Source organism: Oryctolagus cuniculus, chromosome 7, assembly GCF_964237555.1.
Source record: "Oryctolagus cuniculus chromosome 7, mOryCun1.1, whole genome shotgun sequence".
Taxonomy (NCBI): Eukaryota; Metazoa; Chordata; class Mammalia; order Lagomorpha; family Leporidae; genus Oryctolagus; species Oryctolagus cuniculus.
In genome coordinates this window covers 164261026-164281914 of record NC_091438.1, presented here as the reverse complement: position 1 = coordinate 164281914, position 20889 = coordinate 164261026, and the positions used below count along the sequence as shown (strand labels likewise).

At 67.5% G+C, this 20889-nt stretch overlaps 2 protein-coding genes across 12 annotated transcripts; one reads left to right on the top strand and one right to left on the bottom strand.

The window, feature by feature from the left end:
- Positions 1-1043: 1043 nt before the first annotated feature.
- Positions 1044-14294, top strand: TTLL10 (tubulin tyrosine ligase like 10). 11 transcript variants are annotated; one of them, XM_051840516.2, is made up of 15 exons: positions 1053-1103; positions 1411-1472; positions 2910-2995; positions 3123-3547; positions 3900-3971; positions 4051-4165; positions 4413-4528; positions 5426-5555; positions 6093-6178; positions 6251-6422; positions 7018-7189; positions 7455-7595; positions 11712-11828; positions 11920-12013; positions 12299-14291. In XM_051840516.2, exons 3-15 carry the CDS (start codon positions 2985-2987, stop codon positions 12580-12582), a joined length of 1935 nt encoding a protein of 644 aa, XP_051696476.1. In that variant the 5' UTR covers positions 1053-1103; positions 1411-1472; positions 2910-2984; the 3' UTR covers positions 12583-14291. The 11 variants fall into 11 exon arrangements, with proteins under 11 accessions (XP_051696472.1, XP_051696476.1, XP_051696479.1 ...); XM_051840514.2 differs by lacking the exon at positions 1411-1472 and adding an exon at positions 1304-1410 and having other exon boundaries at positions 1087-1103; positions 2938-2995; positions 12299-14292; XM_051840512.2 differs by lacking the exon at positions 1411-1472 and having other exon boundaries at positions 1044-1103.
- Positions 14295-16055: 1761 nt separating this feature from the next.
- On the bottom strand, positions 16056-18922 carry TNFRSF18 (TNF receptor superfamily member 18). Its single transcript, XM_051840520.2, has 5 exons — positions 18747-18922; positions 18224-18343; positions 16822-16909; positions 16495-16697; positions 16056-16427 (listed from the first exon to the last, which is right to left on the bottom strand). Exons 1-5 carry the CDS (start codon positions 18892-18894, stop codon positions 16300-16302), a joined length of 687 nt encoding a protein of 228 aa, XP_051696480.1. The 5' UTR covers positions 18895-18922; the 3' UTR covers positions 16056-16299.
- Positions 18923-20889: the final 1967 nt, after the last annotated feature.

The following is a 20889-nucleotide window of genomic DNA, read 5'->3' as shown; positions in this document are numbered from 1 at the left end:
TGGACCCCGGCCAGCAGGTGAGACTCCACGTGGGGAGGAGTGGGGGGTACCCTCGGGGCGAGGATGGGTTCCAGGGGAGGTTCATTTCCTGGGGCTGCCAGGAAAAGCTGCTACAGAGAAATCACACACGGGGCCAGTGTTCTGGCGCAGGCGCTTATAAGACCCCACCTGCGACGCTGCCATCCCATGTGGGTGCCGGTTCGAGTCCCAGCTGCTCCACTTCCTGTCCAGCTCCCTGCTAACATGCCTGGGAAAGCAGCTGAGGATGGCCCAAGTGCTTGGCCCCACACTGTGTGGGAGACCCAGAAGGAGCTCCAGGCTCTGTTTCCACTTGGCCAAGCCCCGGCAGGCACAGCCATCTGAGTTGTGAACCAGCCAATGGAAGTGCTCTCTCTCTCATTTATTTGAAAGAGAATCTCTTGGCCGGCGCCGTGGCTCACTAGGCTAATCCTCCGCCTGCGGCGCTAGCACACCGGGTTCTCGTCCCGGTTGGGGCGCTGGATTCTGTCCCGGTTGCCCCTCTTCCAGGCATGTGGCCCAGGAGTGCAGTGGAGGATGGCCCAGGTCCTTGGGCCTTGCACCCCATGGGAGACCAGGAGAAGCACCTGGCTCCTGGCTTCGGATCGGCGCAGCGCACCTGCTGCAACGTGCCGGCCATGGTGGCCACTTCGGGGGTGAACCAATGGAAAAAGGAAGACCTTTCTCTCTGTCTCTCTCTCTCACTGTCTAACTCTGCCTGTCAGAAAAAATAATAAATAAATAAATAAATAAAAGCACTCTTGGTGTGAGCGTTTGGCCTAGTGGTTAGGACCCGATGGAGCTCCAGGCTCCTGGCTTCAGACATTTGAAGACTGAACCAGTGGACGGAGGACCTCTCGGGGTCACCCTGGAGGGTCATGAGGACAACAGAAGAACCAGGTGAGGGTCAGAGGTCATGACCCCAGCAGTGGGGGTGCACCCAAGGGTTAGAGACCCCTGCCCAGTCCACCTAAAACCCGCAGGGCTCTGCTGGATCACGGTTGCCAGGTAACCATTGCTGGGAGACAGTTGCCAGGTCGCCACTGTTGTGTCCAGCAGAGGGCTCTCACGACCTCGCCAGGCAGGTAAGAGGGACAGGCCGGCCGCCAGTCTGCACCTGCGCTCCTGCGCCCCCCTCGGCCACCAGACCTGGGCCCCTGCCTGAAGCAGAAGGCCGGCGGGGGAGGGGAGTGGACAGGGAGGGGGTGGGGCGGCTGGGCTGGGCACTCTCAGGACCACCTGCCTCCTGTCTCCCTGAAGTCCGCGGGCCCCGTGTCTCTCGCAGTCCCTGGCCAGAAGGCGCCGGCTTCCATGCACGGCAGCTCCTCAGAGCCCGCGGCAGTGTGCGGGCAGAGGCTGATCCGTGCGCGGTCTCTGGTCACTTGTTCCCAGGTCTGGGAATACTTCGCGTGTCCCTTCCCAGGGGGCGGCCTCCTGCCCGCCCGTCTCACCAGGTAAAAACCTAGAGTTTGCCCCGCCGGCTGGGCAGCAGGTCCACGGCGCCCCCCGCAGGGCCAGGCCTCGCCCCCGCGAACCACACCGGGTGGTTTCAGGCTGGCGTGGCCTCCGGGGCAGCGGCGCCTGGGGCTCCTGACCCTTGGGCCCCTGCGTCCTCCGCCTGGTGGCGCTGCTCACAGTGCGTACAGGAAGTAGCCATGCAGTCCACTCAGGAACCTGGCGTGCGAGCGACGGAAGAGCCGAGGCTGCCTGGGGCTCCTCCGGCCGCGGCCAGCGCGAACCTAGGCCTCCAGAGCCCTCACCCCTGGACCCTCCTCCTCCCGCCTGCCTATTGCAGGCGCCTGCCGAAGCCCCAGATCTGCACCTGCAGGCGGGGCTCAGCCCCAGCACGGAGGCCCTCCCGAGGCCCCGCTCCCGCTCCGCCCCTCCCGCGACGTCGCCTCTCGAAGCCCCGCCCACCCCTCCCGCGGCCTCCCCCCACCTCGGCTGCCCCCACCAGGTGCACAATTCCAGGGTTCTGACCAGGACCCTCCTGCGGCCTCCCTCCGGCCACACCTCGCGACACCCCCACAGTGCTCGCAGGCCCCTGGGCGGGGCTGGAACTGGGCCCTTCCTGTCCCGGGGGGCCCCTTTGCACAACCTCCTGGACAGGACCCTGCTGGTTACTCCTCACTGTTCCCGTGTTCACAGTGCCCAGCTGGAGCCTGGGGGAGCAGCCCTGCCCGCACCCTCCCAGCTCACCCCTCCATCAGCATCCATGACGCCCACCTCCGCCCATCTTCCTCCACACCTCTCTGTGTGTGTCCCTGCATATCAGGGCAGGTCCACTTGTGTCCGTGCCTGTGTCTCTGTGTGCTTGTGTCTGAGTGTCTGTCCAAGCGTGTCTACGCATACGTGTCTGTACACGTCTGTGAGTGCCCGTGTGTCCACATGTGCCTGTGTCCCTGTGTGCCCCCGCATGTGTCCAGCTGTGTCCGTGTCATTCTGCGGCTCCCACTTGGAACTCCTCCCTAAGAAGCCTGGGCTCTGGGCACTGCTCAGCGGCGTCTTGGGGGTCCCAGCGCCCCAGAAGGACTCTTCGGAGCAGGGTGCTGGGGGGGTCTAACTGATCTGCTGCCCCATCGTCAGGCCCTGCAGGCCAGGTCCAGCGTCCACACCCGGCCCTCCTGTGTGGGGAGCTCCTAGCTTCTGCCCGCGCCCCCACCCTGCCCTGGGTGCCTGCCAGCCTCGGTTCTGGCTGCTCCAGGCCTGGCCCCATCCTCCCAGTGCCTGGAGCCGGGCAGCTCCTTCGCTGCCACTCTGGGGCAGAGGCCACGGGCACCTGCATCACCGCCATTGGGCAGGCATCCGCTGGCTGCCCAGGGATTCACTCGGGAGCAGCACCCAGGCCCCTCCCAGCCGCCCCAGCATCCCCACTGCTTGCTTTCTTTCAGACCTGCAGAAAGTCCTCTCCCCCAGCAGGCCACCCATGGACTCGCAGGCCAGGAAGTGGCCACAGGTTCCCTGACATGCTGCAAAGGTGGCACCTGGGGACCAGATCCAGGGGTCGGGCCGTGGGGCCAGGCAGCCACAGGGACGGCAGTAGCAGGCGGGGTGCCGCTCAGGATGCCCCGGTCCTCCAACCCCTGACCACGGCCTCCTTGCAGCCGACAGCCAGACCGCGCTCCTCAAGGCCAGATGGACGGGCCGGGCAAGGCAGGGCTCGCCCCGCAGAGATCCGACTCGGAGGGCACCGCGGCAGCACGGGCCGCCCGGCCCCACAGCCACCGTGGGGTTGGGAGCCGGCCCCGGGGGGAGGCCCCCACCCAGCCCCCTGGGAGACGCCTTTCCCCTGGCAGGGGGGGCCCCACGTTGCGCCCTGTCCAGAGGCTGGTCCCGCGGGCTGCCCAGAGATCCCGCAGGAGAGTGGGGGTCCCGTCTTCCCAGCGGGGCTCTCGGCCCGGTGCCCCCAAGCCAGCCGGCCGCAGCCACACCCGGTTCATCCACTGCCGGAGACCGTCCACGCGGGCCCAGCTCAGCGCCAAGAGGAAGAGGCGGTCCAGGCTGTGCCGGTGCCGGGCCAGGGCACCAGGTGACCGCTAGGCAGCCTCATGGCCAAGGGCCTCCCAGTCAGTCCCGGGAGGGCCCCCACCCCACCCCATGCCACCCCACAGCCCCAGCCTGACAGCGGCCTTTGGGTCACTCATGACATCATCATGGACATTGTGACCCCGGCCCTCCAGGCAGGCCCCGGCGCTGTGTGTGCCCCCACTCCGCCTCACTCCCCAGCCCTGCCTGCTCCTGTCACTATCACCCTCAGGCTCTGGTCAGTTGCAAGCCGCAATGAGGCAGGGGCTGGGGTGAGAGCCCGGTGCAGCTGGTCGTGGGCTGGGCTTGGCCCGACAGACGGGTGCCCCCCACCCACCAGATCCGCCCCTGCACAGGCTGGGCCCCTGGGAGACGGATGGGCAGCGGCCGAGACAAGGGGCTCCTGCCCACGCAGGGCCAAGACGCAGGTGGGGGCTGCCAGGGCTGGGAGGTCCAGGGGTCCTGGCCGCATAGCGGCCTGCGCGTCTGACCTTCACCTGCCCTCAGACCACCCGGACCACGCTGGCGCCGCCCCGCCCGCGGCCGCTCCCCAGGGCGGGCAGCCGCCCAGCGTGGGACAGGGGCCCTTCTTCTACATCGGAGGCACCAACGGGGCCGCAATGTGAGTGGGGGAGCCCCACCGTGGGACCCTCCTCCCATGTCAGTCACCGCGCCCCGCCCCGCCCCCCGGGGGAACCCTCCTCCCCAGGCCCCGCCCCCGGGGCCATGTCAGTCACCGCGCCCCGCCCCTGGACCCCTCATCCTACGCGACCCCGCCCCCGCGACCCCGCCTCCCACAGGCCCCTCCCCCGAGGCCCTCCTCCCGCGCGGCCCCGCCCCCTACGCCCGTCCCCGCGCCCGTCCCGCAGAATCAGCGCCTACTGCACGGGCAAGGGCTGGCGGCGCACGCAGGACCGCTGCGCCGACTACAAGCTCAAGTGGTGCGAGGTGAAGCACAGAGACAGCTACTGCAGCTTCCGGGAAGGTGCCTGCGGGAGGGGGGCCGGGGGCGCACCTGCGGGAGGGGGGCCTGGGCGGTGGACCTGCGGGAGGGAGGATGGGGGCGCACCTGTGGGAGGGGAGGTGGGGGGCGCACCTGCGGGAGGGGGGCCTGGGCGGTGGACCTGCGGGAGGGGGGCCGGGGCGCACCTGCGGGACGGAGGATGGAGGGGGCGCACCTGCGGGATGGGGGGCCAGGGGGCGCACCTGCAGGAGGGGGGCCGGGAGGCGCACCTGCAGGAGGGGGGCCGGGGGGTGCACCTGCAGGAGGGGGGCCGGGAGGCTCACCTGCGGGAGGTGGGGGGCAGCACCTGTGGGAGGAGGGCCGGGGGGCGCACCTGCGGGAGGTGGGGGGCAGCACCTCTGGGAGGAGGGCCGGGGGGCTCACCTGCGGGAGGTGGGGGGCAGCACCTGTGGGAGGAGGGCCGGGGGGCTCACCTGCGGGAGGGGGGCCTGGGCGGTGGACCTGCGGGAGGGAGGATGGGGGGCGCACCTGTGGGAGGGGAGGTGGGGGGCGCACCTGCGGGAGGGGGGCCTGGGCGGTGGACCTGCGGGAGGGGGGCCAGGGGCGCACCTGCGGGAGGGAGGATGGAGGGGGCGCACCTGCGGGAGGGAGGATGGAGGGGGCGCACCTGCAGGAGGGGGGCCGGGAGGCGCACCTGCAGGAGGGGGGCCGGGGGGGTGCACCTGCAGGAGGGGGGCCGGGAGGCTCACCTGCGGGAGGTGGGGGGCAGCACCTGTGGGAGGAGGGCCGGGGGGCTCACCTGCGGGAGGTGGGGCCTGGGCGGTGGACCTGCAGGAGGCGGGGGGGGGGGGTGGTGCACCTGTGGGACGCGGTTCGAGGCCGGCGCCCGTGCAGCCCCACCCTTCCTCTGCGCCACAGGCGAGCAGCTGCTGTTCCAGCTGCCCAACAACAAGCTGCTGACCACTAAGATCGGGCTGCTCAGCGCCCTGCGGGAGTGCGCCCGCGTCTCCAGCAAGGTCCACCAGCCGGGCCCCGGGTCGCAGGCCAGGTGAGCCGGGGCCTGCTCTGGAGTGCGCTGCCCCGCCCCCACCTTCCCACAGCCCCCGCCCGAGAGCCCGCCCCCCGCCCTGCAGCTGGACTGATCGCCCTCAGGTGTCCACCACGAAGCCTCTGTCCGTCTGCTTCCATCCAAAGGCTCTTCCCCACCCCTCCCCCTCTTCAGACCCTCCTCCCAACGCCAGCCAGGGTCCCCTGTGCACTCGGTGCACATCTGGAGTTCGGGGCACGCCTCTCTGGTGGAGCTTGCGCGGGGCAGCCCTGGACACCACGAGCCCCCGAGGTAGATGCTTCCAGCCCAGCGCAGGGGGGGGCTGGCCAGAGGGGGCCTGGTGTTAGCTGGGGAGGGCAGGGCGGGCAGGGAGAGGCCTGGCCCAGTTCACACAGGTCCACTGGCCACCCAGGGCAGGCAGCACTGTCCCAGCACTGAGGAAGGGGCCCCGAGAGGCAGGGACACTGCTCCCCTGCACCCCGCCTGGCCACCCCTCCCGCCCCTGAGGGCTGCCCTGCCCACGACCCTGCTGTCCAGGGCCCTGAAGATGGAGGACTTTTTTCCGGAGACCTACCGCCTGGACGTCAGGGAGGAGCGCCAGGCCTTCTTCTCGCTGTTCGATGGTGAGGTCAGGCCGGCGGGGGCAGGACGCAGCCCGGGCAGTCAGGGCCAGGGCTGAGGGCCACTCTCCGCAGAGACCCAGGTGTGGATCTGCAAGCCCACGGCTTCCAACCAGGGCCGAGGCATCTTCCTGCTCAGGAGCCAGGACGATGTCGCCACCCTGCAGGCCAAGGCCCAGAGTGGGGAGGAGGACGCCAGCTCCCGCAAGATGCCCTTCCGGGTGCCCCAGGCACGGGTGGTGCAGAGGTGAGGGCCTGGACCTGCTGCAGGGGTGGGGTCCCATCTGCCCAGGGCCACAGACACGGGCTCAGGACCAAGGAGGGCTTGGTGAGTTTGCTCCTCTGTCCCGCAGGTGGCCTGAGCTGCCCAGGTCCCCCATGCCAGCCTTCCCAGCCCCTGCCCAGCCCCTTTCCTTCCCAAGAGTACCCCATGGCTCTTATCTTTGGGCTGAGCTCAGACCCTGAGCTGCCCACGGGGGCCGGGGGTTCAGGGCCGGCTTCAGAAAAGTCCACCGGCCCTCAGCCCTGGCCAGCGTGGGCCTGGCTCTGGCTGCGGCCGACCTCCCCTCCCACCTGCCCCACAGGGGTCCTCCCTCCCTCCCTGCTGTGGGCGCCGTGGCCTGTGGTGCCCCAGACATGTGAAGAACCCAGAGCCTTCCTCTTCCTCTTCCTCTTCCCCACCCCGACCCTCCCACGGCTGCAGCTCAGTCGGGCACACCTGGGACCCCGACCCTCCCACGGCTGCAGCTCAGTCGGGCACACCTGGGACAGGGGCAGAGGCCCCAAAGAAACCTCCCGGGCCAGGTAGCGGCCTGACCCCTGCAGCCCCGTGGTGCCCCCAGGTACATCCAGAACCCACTGCTCCTGGACGGGAAGAAGTTTGACGTGCGTGCCTACCTGCTCATCGCCTGCGCCGTGCCCCACATGGTGTTTTTCGGCCACGGCTACGCCCGCCTCACCCTAAGCCTCTATGACCCCGACTCCAGTGACCTCAGTGGCCACTTGACCAACCAGGTGAGGGACCCCCCTTCCAGGTGAGGGCCCCCAGCCTCGGGGTAAGCTCAGAAGAGGGGCTTCCTGCCTGGGAACTGAGAGAAGGGGTCCTGGCTGGTAGCCTCTGACCTGGCCAGGGGCTGTGAGAGGACCTCGGTGGAGAAGGGGGCCTGTGGACAGGGGTCTCTGGCAGTGGCAGGGCTCCTGGGCAGGGTCCCCGGGGTGCTGGGTCAGGAGCCCTGGGTGTCTGGGTGCTGGCCTCCAGCTCCTGCACCCACCCCTCCAGTTCATGCAGAAGAAGAGCCCCCTGTACCTGCTGCTCAAGGAAGACACGGTGTGGAGCATGGACCACCTCAACCACTACATCAACAGCAAGTTCAGCAAGACCCCCGGCCTGCCCCGAGACTGGGTGCTCACCACCTTCACAGTGCGTCTGCGGCGGCCATGTGCACACGCATGTGTGTGCGTGTGCATGTGTACAGATGTGGGAATGCGACATGGGCTCTGTGGGGATCCTGCCGTCCCAGCAGGGGGCAGAGGGGCCCAGCAGGGGTGCCCTTGTGGACCCGGGAGCTGGGCAGCTCAACGCCCAGGTGTCTCGTTCTGAGTCTCCGCCTCCTGGCGGGTGCTCCGAGGCCCAGCCAAGGTGGCCAGGGCGGCTGAGCAGCTGGGCATGAAGCTGGCGCTGAAACGGGCTCCCTGGGCACAGCAGTGTGTGCGGTCACTGGCCCCTGTGCTTGTCCCGTGTCTCTCCCTGATGGCAGTTCCCAGGAGATGCACCGGGTCAGTGGTCTCTCCTGCGTTCACAGAACTGTGCAGCCATCACCACTGAACTTCTGTTGCCCCAAGAATGAGTCCTGTGCGGGCTGCCCGTGTCCCTCCCCGCCTGCTCGGTCAGCGTGCAGGCTGGCCATGCCCCCCCCCACCCGGTGTCTGCTGCAGAGCCCGAGGCCTGTGCCCGCTGGAGGACAAGCTAGGGTGTGGATGGGATTAATTCGGTTCTCTTGGGAGCACAGCTGGGGCTGGACCGCGGGGCCGTGTGGCAACACTTACATCTCACTTAGAAAATAGTGGTGAATGTATGAGAGGCAAGGGGCAGGCAGAGCTGCCAGTCTGGGTCTCTCCCCATCACCACAGCCCCACTCCCTGACCGCTCCGCGGCCTCATCCACACCGGCTGTTTCCCCCGCGGCACGGGAGTGCAGTGTGGCTTGGGTCGTGTTTCCCTGATGGCAGCAGCACCGAGCCATCTTTCTGGCCGTCTGTGCCTTCTCCGGAGCCCGCAGTGTGCAGTGCCGTTGTCTGCACTCGGTAGTAAAAGGTCTTCGTTCTGGACACGACCCGGAGCACCCGCATTTTGCCGATGTTCTCCCCCATTCTGTGTTTGTCTTTCCTCTTTTTTTTTTTTTTTTTTTTTGACAGGCAGAGTGGATAGTGAGAGAGACAGAAAGGTCTTCCTTCCGTTGGTTCACCCCCCAATGGCCGCTGCGGCTGGCACACCGCACTGATCAGGAGCCAGGTGCTTCTCCTGGTCTCCCATGGGGTGCAGGGCCCGAGCACTTGGGCCATCCTCCATTGCACTCCCGGGCCACAGCAGAGAGCTGGCCTGGAAGAGGGGCAACCAGGACAGAATCCGGTGCCCCGACCAGGACTAGAACCCGGTGTGCCAGCGCCGCAGGCGGAGGATTAGCCTAGTGAGCCGCGGCGCCGGCCTTTCACTTTCTTGATCATGTGCTTTGATCACAAAAGTTATTCTTAAGGAAGTTATTATTTTATTATTTGAAAGGCAGAGCAACAGAGAGAGAGAGGTCTTCCATCTGCTGGTTCACTTCCCAGATGGCTGCAATGGCCGGAGCTGCACTGATCCAAAGCCAGGAGCCAGGAGCCAGGAGCCAGGAGCTTCTTCCGGGTCTCCCACGCAGGTGCAGGGGCCCAAGCACTTGGGCCACCTTATACTGCTTTCCCAGGCCACGGCAGAGAGCTGGATTGGAAGTGGAGCAGCCGGGACTCAAACCGGCGCCTCTCCAGAGCCACACTGCAGGCGGCGGCTTTACCTGTGCGCCACAGCCCCGCATGTTGCTCTCATGTTGTTGCTGATTTGTCAGCTCTAATAGCATGTGCGTGTGTGCGTGTCATCGTGTCCATGTGTGTGCGCACATGTGTGCCTGGGTGTTCATTCATGTGTGTGTGTGTGTGGATGGTCTAGGATCAGGTTCCTCAGGTCCTGTCATCTGACAATGGTGATGGTTACTTCTCCTTTCAAACTCCAGTGCGTTTGCCTGGTGTCCGTGGGTGCTGCAGGCACAACAGTGAACTGGCACAGCGGCGCGTGTTCCGTGTGCGGGTGGGGGTGGGCGTGTCCTGTGCGCGTGTGTGGGGTAGGTGTAGTCCTTGTGGGATGTCCTGTGTGCGTGTGTGGGGTAGGTGTAGTCCTTGTGGGATGTCCTGTGCGCGTGTGTGGGGTAGGTGTAGTCCTTGTGGGATGTTCTGTGTGCGTGTGTGGGGTAGGTGTAGTCCTTGTGGGATGTCCTATGTGCGCCTGTGGGGTAGGTGTAGTCCTTGTGGGTGGTGGGTGTGTTCCATATGTGGGGGGGTGCATGTTCTGTGTGTGTGCGTGTGTGGGGGTGCATGTTCTGTGTGGGGGTGGTGGGGATGGGTGTTTGTGCGGGCGTGTTCTATGGCATGTGTGGTAGGCGTGCTTCGTGTGCGTGTGGGTGTGGGTGTGTGTTTGGCCCCTTTCCTTGTGTGTCCTCTGGGTCTGCTGTCAGGGTGCTGCTGACCCCACTGTGAGTCAGGCCACACCCCTGTTCTGGGTCTTTCTGGCTTCATCTTGTTGGTGTTGGGTGGGAGGGGTCTGCGCCGGGCTGGTGCTAACTCTGGGCGTCTCCCGGGGGCTACTCCCGTTGCTCCAGTCTCATAGCGTCCTCGCGGGGGTCCTTGTGGGGTCACAGCGTCCTCCTGCGGTCCACTCACCTCCGCAGGGCCTGACCCATCTGGCGCCCTTGATCTGTGATCTTAGTTTCGTTTGTTTTCCTCTGGGGTTCCGGCTGCTCCCTCCCACCTGCTCTCTGTAGTCCCCTGGGGTCAAAGGTGACTGTTGCCCTGACCGTGGCTGTGGCCGCCTCAGCACTGCTCCCGCTGCGCCCATGGGCTTTGCTGGGTCCTGTTTCTGTTTTCATTTGTCCCGAGTAGTTCTGTGTGTTCTTTGACCTGGTGGTTGCTGAAGACTGTTGTGGGGGCCAGTGCTATGGCGCAGTGGGCAGAGCCGCTGCCTGTGAAGCTGGCATCCCACATGGGTGCAGGTTCGAGTCCCTGCTGTGGCCTGGGAAAGCAGTGGAAGATGGCCCAAGTGCTTGGGCCCCTGCACCCATGTGGGAGACCTGAAGAAGCTCCTGGCTGTCCCAGCCCTGGCCATTGTGGCCATCTGGGGAGTGACCCAGCAGGTGGGAGATGTCTCTTTCCCCCTCTCCCCCCATCTCTCTCTCCCCCTCTTCCTCCACCTCTTTTTTTTTTTAAGATTTTTTATTTTAAAGAGTTACACAGAGAGGAGAGGCAGAACGAGAGACAGAGAGAGAGAGTGAGAGAGAGAGGTCTTCTATCCACTGGTTCACTCCCCAGTTGGCCGCAACGGCCAGAGCTGCACTGATCCAAAGCCGGGAGCCAGGAGCTTCTTCCTGGTCTCCCACGTGGGTGCAGAGGCCCAAGGACTTGGGCCATCTTCCACTGCTTTCCCAGGCCACAGCAGAGAGCTGGATCAGAAGTGGAGCAGCCGGGACTAGAACTGGTGCCCATATGGGATGCTGGCGCTGCAGGTGGCGGCTTTACCCGCTGTGCCAGGCAAATGTGTCTTCAGAAGCAGGGGGCTGGGCTCCTCCTGAGCAGGGTGAGCCGCTCTCCTGGGCTCAAACTCTGAAGCTTGGATGAGGTCGACCTGAGCGTGTCCTGCTCAGGGTCACGGTGGGAACTGGGGCCTTGCCTGCCTCCCCTCCCCTCCTTGGCGCTCTGCGTGTGTCGGCCGGGCGGTGCCCGCCCGCGGGTCCCTGGGCGTCCTTCCTCCTCTCTGGCCTGCGATCCTGCACCTCAGCTGGCAGCCGCGCCCCCAGGGCCTCGCTGCCTTCTCTCCACTGCCACCCACGGGCGGGCATCGTCCTGCTCCGCCCTTCCTCGAGACCTCTCCCCCAGGAGGCCCTTCCTGGGCCCGCTCACTGTCCCTTTTCCTGGAAGCGGGGAGTGCGAGGAACCAGGGCCAGCTCCGTGTCCTGGCCGTCAGCGCCGGGCACCCCCGGGTGTCTCTGGCTGCGGGCGGTCCCTGCTGCCGTCCCCAGCGCCTGCTCCCTGGCAGGCGCACTCTGTGTGCATGGGCTAACCCTGGGGGAGTGCACGTGTGCTGGGGCCAGGGTGACAGCCGGGGCAACCGGGGTGACAGCCAGTGTGACTGACAGCCAGTGTGACTGACAGCCAGGTGACGGCTGGGTGACTGACAGGTGGCTGACAGGTGACTGACAGGTGGCTGACGGCTGGGCACCCGCTCGCTGCCCCCCCAGAAGCGCATGCAGCAGATCATGGCCCACTGCTTCCTGGCCGTCAAGTCCAAGCTGGAGTGCAAGCTCGGCTACTTCGACCTCATCGGCTGCGACTTCCTGGTGGATGAGAACTTCAAGGTGCCTGGGGCTGGGCGGGCCTCTGGCCAGACCCTCCGTCCACGGCGGGCAGGGCCAGGGACGGGTGGGGACGATGCTGTGGCCTGCGTAGGTGTGGCTGCTGGAAATGAACTCCAACCCCGCCCTGCACACCAACTGCCAAGTGCTGAAGGAAGTCATTCCGGAGGTGGTGGCCGAGACCTTGGGTGAGCGGCCAGCAGCCACCCCCCCCCGGCCCCCGCAGATGCCCCCCCCCGCAGCCCCCCGCCCCCCCCCGCCCCCGGCCCCGCGGTCCGCCCCCCGCCCCTCCTCTCCCCGCCCCCGGCCCCGCTGCCCGCCCCCAGCCCCCAGCCCCCGCGGCCCGCACCCCGCCCCTCCTCTCCCCGCCGCCCGCCCCCGCAGCCGCCCCGCCCCGCCCCGCCCCGCGGCCCGCCTGTGCGCCCTGCTAAAGCGGCCCCGCCCCGCCCCGCCCCGCCCCGCCCCGCCCCCAGACCTGGCGCTCGAGACCTTCCAGAAGAGCTTGCTGGGCCACAAGATGCTGCCTCTGCGCTCCCAGCGCCGCTTCGTGCTCCTGCACAGCGGCGAGGCCGACCCGCGCCCGCGGGGCTCGCGCCCCCTGCCCCGCGCGCCCCCTCGGGGTCTCGACGGCGCCCCAGGCGGGGAGTCCGGGACCCCGGGCGCGGAGCGGCCGCGCGGAGACTCCGGGGATCCAGCGCGCGGGGCGGCCGAGGCGGAGCGCGAGGGGCGCAAGCGCGCGAGCCCACGGGGCTCCTAGGGCGGGCGCCCGGGGACCATAAAGGCTACTTTGTTACGGTCGCGGCTCTGTCCCGGACGTCGGGCGGGTCTCAGCTCGGCCCGAGGACGCGCACCCCGCGCCGAGGGCCCGTCTCGCGGTCGGCGGCCTTACCCTCGGGGGTCCCCACAGTCCCGCGGGTTCCCACGGCCTGGCCCGGGACTGGTCCCCCTGGGCCTGCGGGGCCCAAGCGCTTCCGCACCCCCCAGACTCCCTGCCCAGGGCAGCGCTGAGATGGGAGCTGCAGGGCCTTGGGGTCGGGGTCTCCACGCAACACCAGTGGCCTCTGCCCTCCTCGCCGGCTGACAGCAAGCCAAGGCCCAGCCCACCCCTCCCCCCATGTCCTCCACCTCAGCTCTCCAACGACCCCCCAGTGACCAGACGGCAGCGCCGGCCCCACCTCAGGTCCCCGCACCCGAGGGGGCCCAGGAACCTGTCCCAGCTTCCCGCAGAGCGCACCGGGGCGGGACCCAGGAGGGAGAGGAGGCCTGTCCCCCACGCCAGGTGACAGCCGGGACACCTGCAGCTCCTCCGCGCAGGGTCTGGGCGCCCCCTGCCCCAAGGCCTGGAGGTCCCTCTGGGAGGGGCTCAGGGAGGGTGAAGACCAGGCTCAGGGTGTGGCAGGGGTCATCCCCTGCCCGGCTCCACTGCCTCCCCCTCCCTCCCGCACCCCCGGTCGGGCTGTGTTGATGACCCCTTCACCCTCTACCCCCCTGCTCCTCCTGTGCCAGCCTCGGGGGCTGGAGACCCTGGCCCTCCAGCAGGTGGGACGGCCACTGTCCTCACTGGCCCTGAGCAGGTGCAAGGACCCGCGGCGGGCGTGCCCTGGAGGAGCTGCCCTCAGCCTGGGGCCCCTGCCAAGGCCAGGCCCCCCTGCTGCTGTTCAGCCTTCTGCCCTGGGGCCCTCCCCCAGCCCCACTCAGCCAGGTGGCCGCTAAGGGCTTGGCCACCAGAGCCGCAGCTGGGTATCTGGCAGGTACGGGGCGCTCCCAACATTTCAGTGAGGTGGCGGCTGCAGGCGGCAGCACGTGCGGGCCGGCCCTCCCTCAGCTTCTCGGCAGGCGTGGGTGTTTGGCAGAGTCACTGAGACCCCCCCCAGCCACATCCCATGCTGGAGTGCTGCGCATGCGCGCCCTGGAGGCGGCCGGCCATGGGCCCAGCGCTTGGTGTGGGACACCCCGGACTGAGTTCCAAGCTCCTGGCTTTATTGTGGCCCAGCCCTGGCTGTTGGGGGCACTGGGGAGTGAGCCAGCACTGTCTGTGTCACTCACTGTCCTGTCACTCTGCCAAATAAGTGAAGAATAACTACTGCTTAAAAACGCAAAGGTAAGTCACAGAAGAAAACGGCCCGAGGCGCGGAGGGTTCAGCCCACTTCCTGTGTCCGACTGCCCCATGGAGGAGACCCAGAGGGGGCCGGCGCTGTGGTGCAGCCGTAAAGCCACTGCCCGCAGTGCCGGCATCCCATGTGAGCGCCGGCTCCACTTCCCATGCAGCTCTCTGCTGTGGCCGGGAAAGCAGTGGAAGGTGGCCCAGGTCTTGGGCCCTGCCCCCGCATGGGAGACCTGGAAGAGGCTCCTGGTTCATAGCTTTGGGTCAGCCCAGCGCCGGCCATTGCGGCCACCTGGGGGGAGAACCAGCAGATGGAAGACCTCTCTCACTCTCCTCTCTCTCTAACTCTACCTTTCAAATACATATTGTTTTAGAAAATAAATGAAAAACATTATTTAAAAAAAAAAGTTGCTTTGCAGATCAGCCTCTTACCGAGGGTCCCTGACCACAGGACTCTGAGGTCATTTGTCTCCCTATGGATAACACATGGTTGGTCTTCTGTGCCAAAAATGGCCAAGCGTGACCGTGCAGCCCGCTCCGCCATCATCAAAATTCCCCAAAGGACAGCATCACCAGCCAATCAGAGCAGGGCCACGGGCACAGCGCACCAGCCAGGGGCCCGCCCACGAGCCGACCCCCACTTCTGTCCCTAAGAGCCTTCGCCCCGACCCCTTGACCCCTCGACCCCGCAGGGAGCTGGGACACAGTGGTGGCTCCCTGCTTTGCAATAAGCACCTTCCAGCTCCTGGTGTCTCGGCTGGGACAGAGCCGGGGGCCATGCGCCTGTCCCAGAGGGAGTCTGGGGTCCTCCAGCAGGGTGGGAGCCTCAAGCAGTGCCTTCCACCTACAGGAGACGCTGGGTGGCCAAGCTGCCCGGCCCTGACCCCTGCGGCCGGGGGCCACGGTTCTGTGGGGCTCTCCTGCACCCACCTCCTCCAGCCCCTCCCCCGGAGTCTCTCGGAAGGGAGCCAGAAACAGCCCCTGGCCTGAGTCTCTCTCTGGAGAGTTCTGGAAGCTCCCGTGGGAGAAGCGATGGTGGAGGTGGGTGTCTGTCCCCAGCCAGACGGGGACCGGGGACAGCTGTGGCTGAGAGGCAGCCCCTCCTGGGGCGAGTCCTCGGGGGCAGGAGGTGGGCTCAGGTGCCACAGCCAGACCAGGCTCCCGCCTGCCCCCCCCCCGCAGCCCCGGGCTCCCCTGAGTCCAAGTCTGGGGAAGGGCGGGGCCTCCTGCAGCCAGGTGAGTGGGCGGGGGCGGGCGGGAGCCGCTTCTGGGAACCCTGCAGCCTCAAGGTGAAAAACAAGGTGAAAGCCAGCACTGGGGGAGGGGCTTCCTGTGGGCTTCCTGTGGGGCGGGGGTTTCCACAGGGAGCCTGTGGGGCCCAGAGCTGGCCTGGACAAGGCAGGGTCTCCCGCGGTGCTGGGCCAGACCTGCCCCCCCCACCCCCTGCTGGAGGGGGCCTCGCCACAGCACCCTCCCCGCGCCCCTCCCCGGCTCCCACCTCCCAGCAGCCCCCAGCTGGGCAGGGAAGAGGCGCTGCCTGTGGGGTCCCCACCTCCTGCCTGTCTCCTGGAGCCTTTGCTGGGGGTGGCCCAGATCCTGGCTCCGCCCCACTGGCCCCCTCTGGGCCCTGGGAGGAGGGCGGTGGCCCAGTGAGCGGGTCTCCACTGGCCTGCCTGCCACTCCCCGAAAGCTGCACCAAGCTGTTCAGTCAGCCAGCCAGTGGGCGGCTGCACAAGTGGGTGGGACTCAGAGCCAGGCCCCCAGGGGTGAGGATGGACAGGGCCCCCGCCCCGAGGCTGCCACCCCCAACAGTGCTGGGTGTGGAACTGGCCTGTCCTGTGGGAGGCGGGGGTCTCAGAGACCACAGGGCCGGACACTGCTGTGACAGGCGGGTGACTGGGCAAGGGGTAGGGTGTCCCCTCCTCCAGGAAGCCTCTGAGTCCTGTGGGCCTGGCCAAGCATTCCTGCCTAGGACCAAACGGCCCCTGGCCCCGTGTCCTACCCCCCACCCCACCTAGGCTGGAGCCCCTAGGACAGCCTTGGCTGCCTCCCCCGTACCCTGTGGAAGAGGGGGCTGTGGGCACCAGTGGGCGAGGCGTCCCCAGTGTACGTCCGTCCACTCAGGTCGCTGGACAGGTGTTTATTGGAAGCTGCCTGAGGCCAGGTCCTCTGCTGGGCTCTGCTTGCCACAGCCTCTGCACTGGGGGGAGGGGCTGGCGAGGGAGGGCGGCAGCCACCCCAGCCCCACGTCCATCTCTCCCCTGCATGGTCACCGTCCCAGGCCTGCTTCCGCCATCGAGGGGAGCAGGGCCAGGCCCAAAGCAGCACACAGCGCCCTTGCGCCCTGGGGCCCGCCTGCCTGAGCCGCCTCACACCTGCAGGTGCCCCGGCCGGCCCTTCTCCTCGGCCAGCCGCTCGCCCCGCTCCTCCTCCGGGAATTGGCAGCTGCAGGTGTCCTCGGCTGGGGGCAGCGGCGCCTCCAGGAGCAGCTGGGTCTCTGCAGGGAGGCTGCGGTCAGCAGGCAGCCAGGGCCTCGCCTCCCACCACCCCAGGGCGTCACTGACCTCGGGGCCACGCGTGTTGCCTCCTCAGCCGCCAGATGTGCAGGCCGAGCTGGGCTGCCGTGAGGACCAGGATACAGGCAGCCATGGCGAGGAGGGGTAGGAGCAGCCCGCCGAGCCGGTCAGCGGGCCCCGGCCCCGGGGTGCAGGCAGCGTTGTGGGTCTTGTTCCCGGGGAACGAGGTGAGAAACCCAAATTGGGAGCAGCTGGGACAGAAGTGGGCACGGTCAGCCCCGGCCTCCCAGGAGCCCCACCCCCAGGGCTGCTGTGTGTAGAGGTGGGGGGGCCCTCAAGGGCGCCTGGGCCACCCCCCTGCCCCCCAGGACTCACTCTGCCCAGGGCCTGCAGCGGCCGGCGTTGCCCGCCGAGAAGGTCCCCTCAGCACAGTCCACGCACCGAAAGCCAAAGTTGAAATTCCCTGGAGGGAGAGAGAACACACAGGTCGCCCCCATGAGGCCCCAGCAGAGGGGCGGTGGGGGCTGTGTGGGGAGGGGCCAGAGAGGACTGAGGTGCTGCAGCTGCCCCCCCACCTGGCCCCGAGCGCCACACAGAGCTGGGGGCCGGGCAGGCCTGCCCCAGACCCCAGGAGGGGACACAGGGACACAGGACCGGCTCTGGACAGGGCTGACCGCAGGACCTGGGCCAGGGGCCCAGCCCCCAGGGGACCCTTTCTCCCGGCCGTGTAGGCTGGGGGGGCTGGCCTCCCTGAGCCACAGCCTGGCACGCCCACACCCAGGGGCCTGCCCACGCAGAGGACGAGCCCCCACCCACACCCCACACTCACACGCTCTCCCCCACACTCACCCCCACACTCACCCCCACGCTCACCCTCACACACCCCCACACTCTCACACCCCCACACTCACCCCCACACACACCCCCACACTCACCCTCACACACCCCCACACTCACCCCCACACACACACCCTCACACACACCCTCACACACACACCCTCACACTCACCCCCACACACACCCTCACACACCCCCACACTCACCCCCACGCCCACCACCCCCCACACCCTCACACTCACCCCCCACCCCCCCACCCCCTCACACTCTCACACCCCCACACTCACACCCTCACACACACACCCTCACCCTCACACCCTCACCCCCCACTCACCCCCACACACCCCCACGCACCCCCACACTCACCCCCACACACCCCCACACTCACCCCCATGCTCACCCCCACACACCCCCACACACACCCTCACACACCACCACACACCCTCACACTCACCCCCACGCTCACCCCACACACACCCTCACATGCTCACCCCCACACTCACCCCCACACTCAGCCCCACACACTCCCACACACCCTCACACTCACCCCCACGCTCACCCCCCACACTCACCCCCACACTCACCCCCCACGCTCACCCCCACACTCACCCTCACACACTCCCACACACCCCCACGCTCACCCCCACGCTCATCCCCACACCCCCCCACACACCCCCACGCTCACCCCCACACTCACCCCCCCACCCTCACCCCACGCTCACCCCCACCCTCACCCCCACTCTCACCCCCACCCTCACCCTCACCCCCACTCTCACCCCACGCTCACCCCCACGCTCACCCTCACAGACACCCACCCCCGCTCACACCCCCACCCTCACCCCCACGCTCTCCTCCGAGTCCCGCGCCCTCGGCTCCCGCCAGCTCTCCCGCGGCCCTGTGCGGACCAGGCCTGGGCAGGTGCAGGAGCCCCCTCACTCACCTTGCGGCTGCGCCTCCTGCCCGGGTGGACAAGGGTGGTGCTTGCAGGTCCGGCACTGGGGGTCTCCGCAGTGGAAGCCGGGCCGCACGCAGGTGCAGTTCCGCGCGGAGCACAGCGGCGCTGGCGCGGAGGACAGGGCCCCTCAGCCCTCCGGCTCTCTCCCGCCCTCTAGGGGGCCCTGGGCCACGTCCAGCTCCGCCTCCCTCCCAGGTGGCCAGGTCCGCAGCCACAAGGCCTGGATGCACTCCCAGTGGCCCTGGTCACTGTCTGCTGGACAGTGAAAAGTAGCCAGGGCTCTGCGAACACTGGGCCGGCTTCCTCCGCGCCGCGCACTCCGCGCCGCGGCCCGTTTCACTGGCCCCCCAGAGGAGTGGGCGGGGCAGAAGTGAGGTGCTCGGACCCTAACCTGAGCCCTTCCGCCACCCCGGCGGGGCCCCCGCGCCTCTGCTCCCCGCGCCAGACGGGGCGCCCACCCCTGCCCCTGCCCCTGCCCGCTGCCGCGGCCCGCCCCGCCGAGCCTCACCGGGGGCGCACGGCCCGCAGCAGCGCGCGTCGGCGCCCTTGCCTTCCAGCGAGCGGCCGGGGCCGCAGCTCGGCACCCCAGCTGCGCGCCGACCCAGGCCCAGGGCGCAGAGCAGCGCGACCCCGCACAGGGCCGTCCGCGCGCCCATCGCCCCGTGCCCGCGGCTGCTAGCGCGCGGGGATTTCAGAAGGCCCCGCGCCCCGCCCAGCCCCGCCCGCCTGGAGGCGGCTGGAGGCCATGTAGCCCCAGAACCACACTAAAGAGGCCGAAATGGCGGGGCGGGCAGGCGCTGGGGACCCCAGCCCGCCCAGCCGGATGGGCTCGGGGCGCCCCCGGGCTCAGCTTTGCCTCCGCAGGGAGCTGGCAGGAGGGGCCGGTGGGGACACACCAGGGCACGTGTTGCCTTTACTCAAAAGATGCTATTCCTTTTTAAATTTTTTATTTTATTATATTCTATTTTAGAAGCAGAGTTACGGGGTGGGGCAGAGAGAGAGGGGCGGGGGAGAGAGAGGTCTTCCATCCGCTGGTTCACTCCACAATTGGCCGCAATGGCCGGAGCTGGGCCCATCCAAATCCAGGAGCCAGGAGCTTCTTCCAGGTCTCCCTCGTGAGTGCGGGGCCCAAGCACTTGGACCGTCCTCCGCTGCTTTCCCAGACCATCAGCAGGGAGCTGGATGGGAAGAGGAGCCGCTGGGACTTGAACTGGCGGCCCTGTGGGACCCCGGTGGCTGAACCTGCACCACAGCGCGGCCCCCAGTTTTCCCTTCCCAGGTGAATGACAGGTGTCAACTGGAGATGCCTGGCTCCTTGCAGAAGGGGCGTCTCCAGCACAGGCTGTGGCTGCGGCGGGGGGGCAAGGCTGGCCAGGCCAGGGGCTCTCCCTGAGGGAAGAGACGGGGCGGGCAGCGGGTGTCGTGGTGAGGGGGAAACCACAGCGGTGACGCCAGCTGCACTTCCGACCCAGCTCCTTGCTGACGCACCGGGGAAGGCAGTGAGGACGACCCACACGCCTGGGCCCCTGCACCCACATGGAGGGCCTGCCCAGCCCTAACTGTTGTAGGCACTTGCTCGTTCTCTCTCTGTCTCTCGGGCCCTGTTTCTCTGCTTCTCAAATAAATAAACACAAATAAGCAAATTAAACAATGAGCAGGGGCAGTGTTGTGGCAGAGTGGGGCACTGCATCCCACATCGGGGGCCTGGGTTCGAGTCCAGGCCGGTGTGCTTCTGCCGATGCACCTGGGAAGCAGCTGGGTCCCTGCCACCCACGTGGGAGACCCACAGCTCCTCGTGCTGGCGAGCCCAGCCCTGGCTGTTGTGGCCATGTGGGCAGGGAGCCAGTGGGACGAAGATGTCTCTGTGTCTTTATCTCTCTGCCTTTTTTTATTTGAAAGTCAGAGTTACAGAGAGGCAGAGACAGAGAGACAGAGAGCCAGGAGCGTTCTCCAGGCTTCCCATGAGGGTGCAGGAGCCCAAGGACTTGGGCCATATTCCACTGCTTTCCCGGGCCACAGCAGAGAGCTGGATTGGACGAGGAGCAGCTGGGACTCGAACCAACGTCCATATGGGATGCCGGCACTGCAGGCAGCGGCTTTATCTGCTCTGCCACAGCGCCGGCCCCTAAATAAATCTTTCATTTTTTTCTCCCAGAACCTTGTAGTAAACATTGCTCACTTTTTTAAGAGTTGTATTTATTTATTCAAAAGGCAGAGTTACGAGGGAGAGGGAGAGGGGGAGGGGAGGGAGAGGGAGAGGGAGAGGGGGAGGGGGAGGGGAGGGGGGAGAGAGAGAGAGAGAGAGAGAGAGAGAGCCCGCGAGAGCTCTTGCATTCGCTGGTCCACTCCCCAGATGGCGGGGCTGATCCAAAGCCAGGAGCCAGGAGCCGCTTCTGGCTCCCCCACGCGTGTCTGGGGTCCACTAGAGCAGTGACTGCTCCCTGGGAAGTGCGTGCCTCAGCGAGAGGTCAGGCCTCTGCTAGCACAGGGTCGTCCCCACCCAGCTGGCCACAGGGCTCGGCACCCTTCTGGGGGCTGGCAGAGTGGCACCCGGGGGAGGGGTGCAGGCTGGGGGCATGGCTGCCATGCAGACCGCGGAAATCCGAGGGCGGGGGCGCACGCACGCCCGCCAGGGCAAAGTCAGCAGGCAG

Bases quoted from the DNA above. Each gene is read 5' to 3' on its own strand.
- TTLL10 (XM_051840509.2), top strand. From the start codon at position 1,330: ATGCACGGCAGCTCCTCAGAGCCCGCGGCAGTGTGCGGGCAGAGGCTG. The intron at 1,473-3,122 runs GTAAAAACCTAG...GCCTCCTTGCAG, and splicing joins CTGCCCGCCCGTCTCACCAG to CCGACAGCCAGACCGCGCTC. The intron at 7,596-11,711 runs GTGCGTCTGCGG...CTGCCCCCCCAG, and splicing joins GGGTGCTCACCACCTTCACA to AAGCGCATGCAGCAGATCAT.
- TNFRSF18 (XM_051840520.2), bottom strand. From the start codon at position 18,894: ATGGGCGCGCGGACGGCCCTGTGCGGGGTCGCGCTGCTCTGCGCCCTG. The intron at 18,344-18,746 runs GTGAGGCTCGGC...CCTCCGCGCCAG, and splicing joins CTGCGGGCCGTGCGCCCCCG to CGCCGCTGTGCTCCGCGCGG. The intron at 16,910-18,223 runs GTGAGTGAGGGG...CTCTCCCTCCAG, and splicing joins GCAGGAGGCGCAGCCGCAAG to GGAATTTCAACTTTGGCTTT.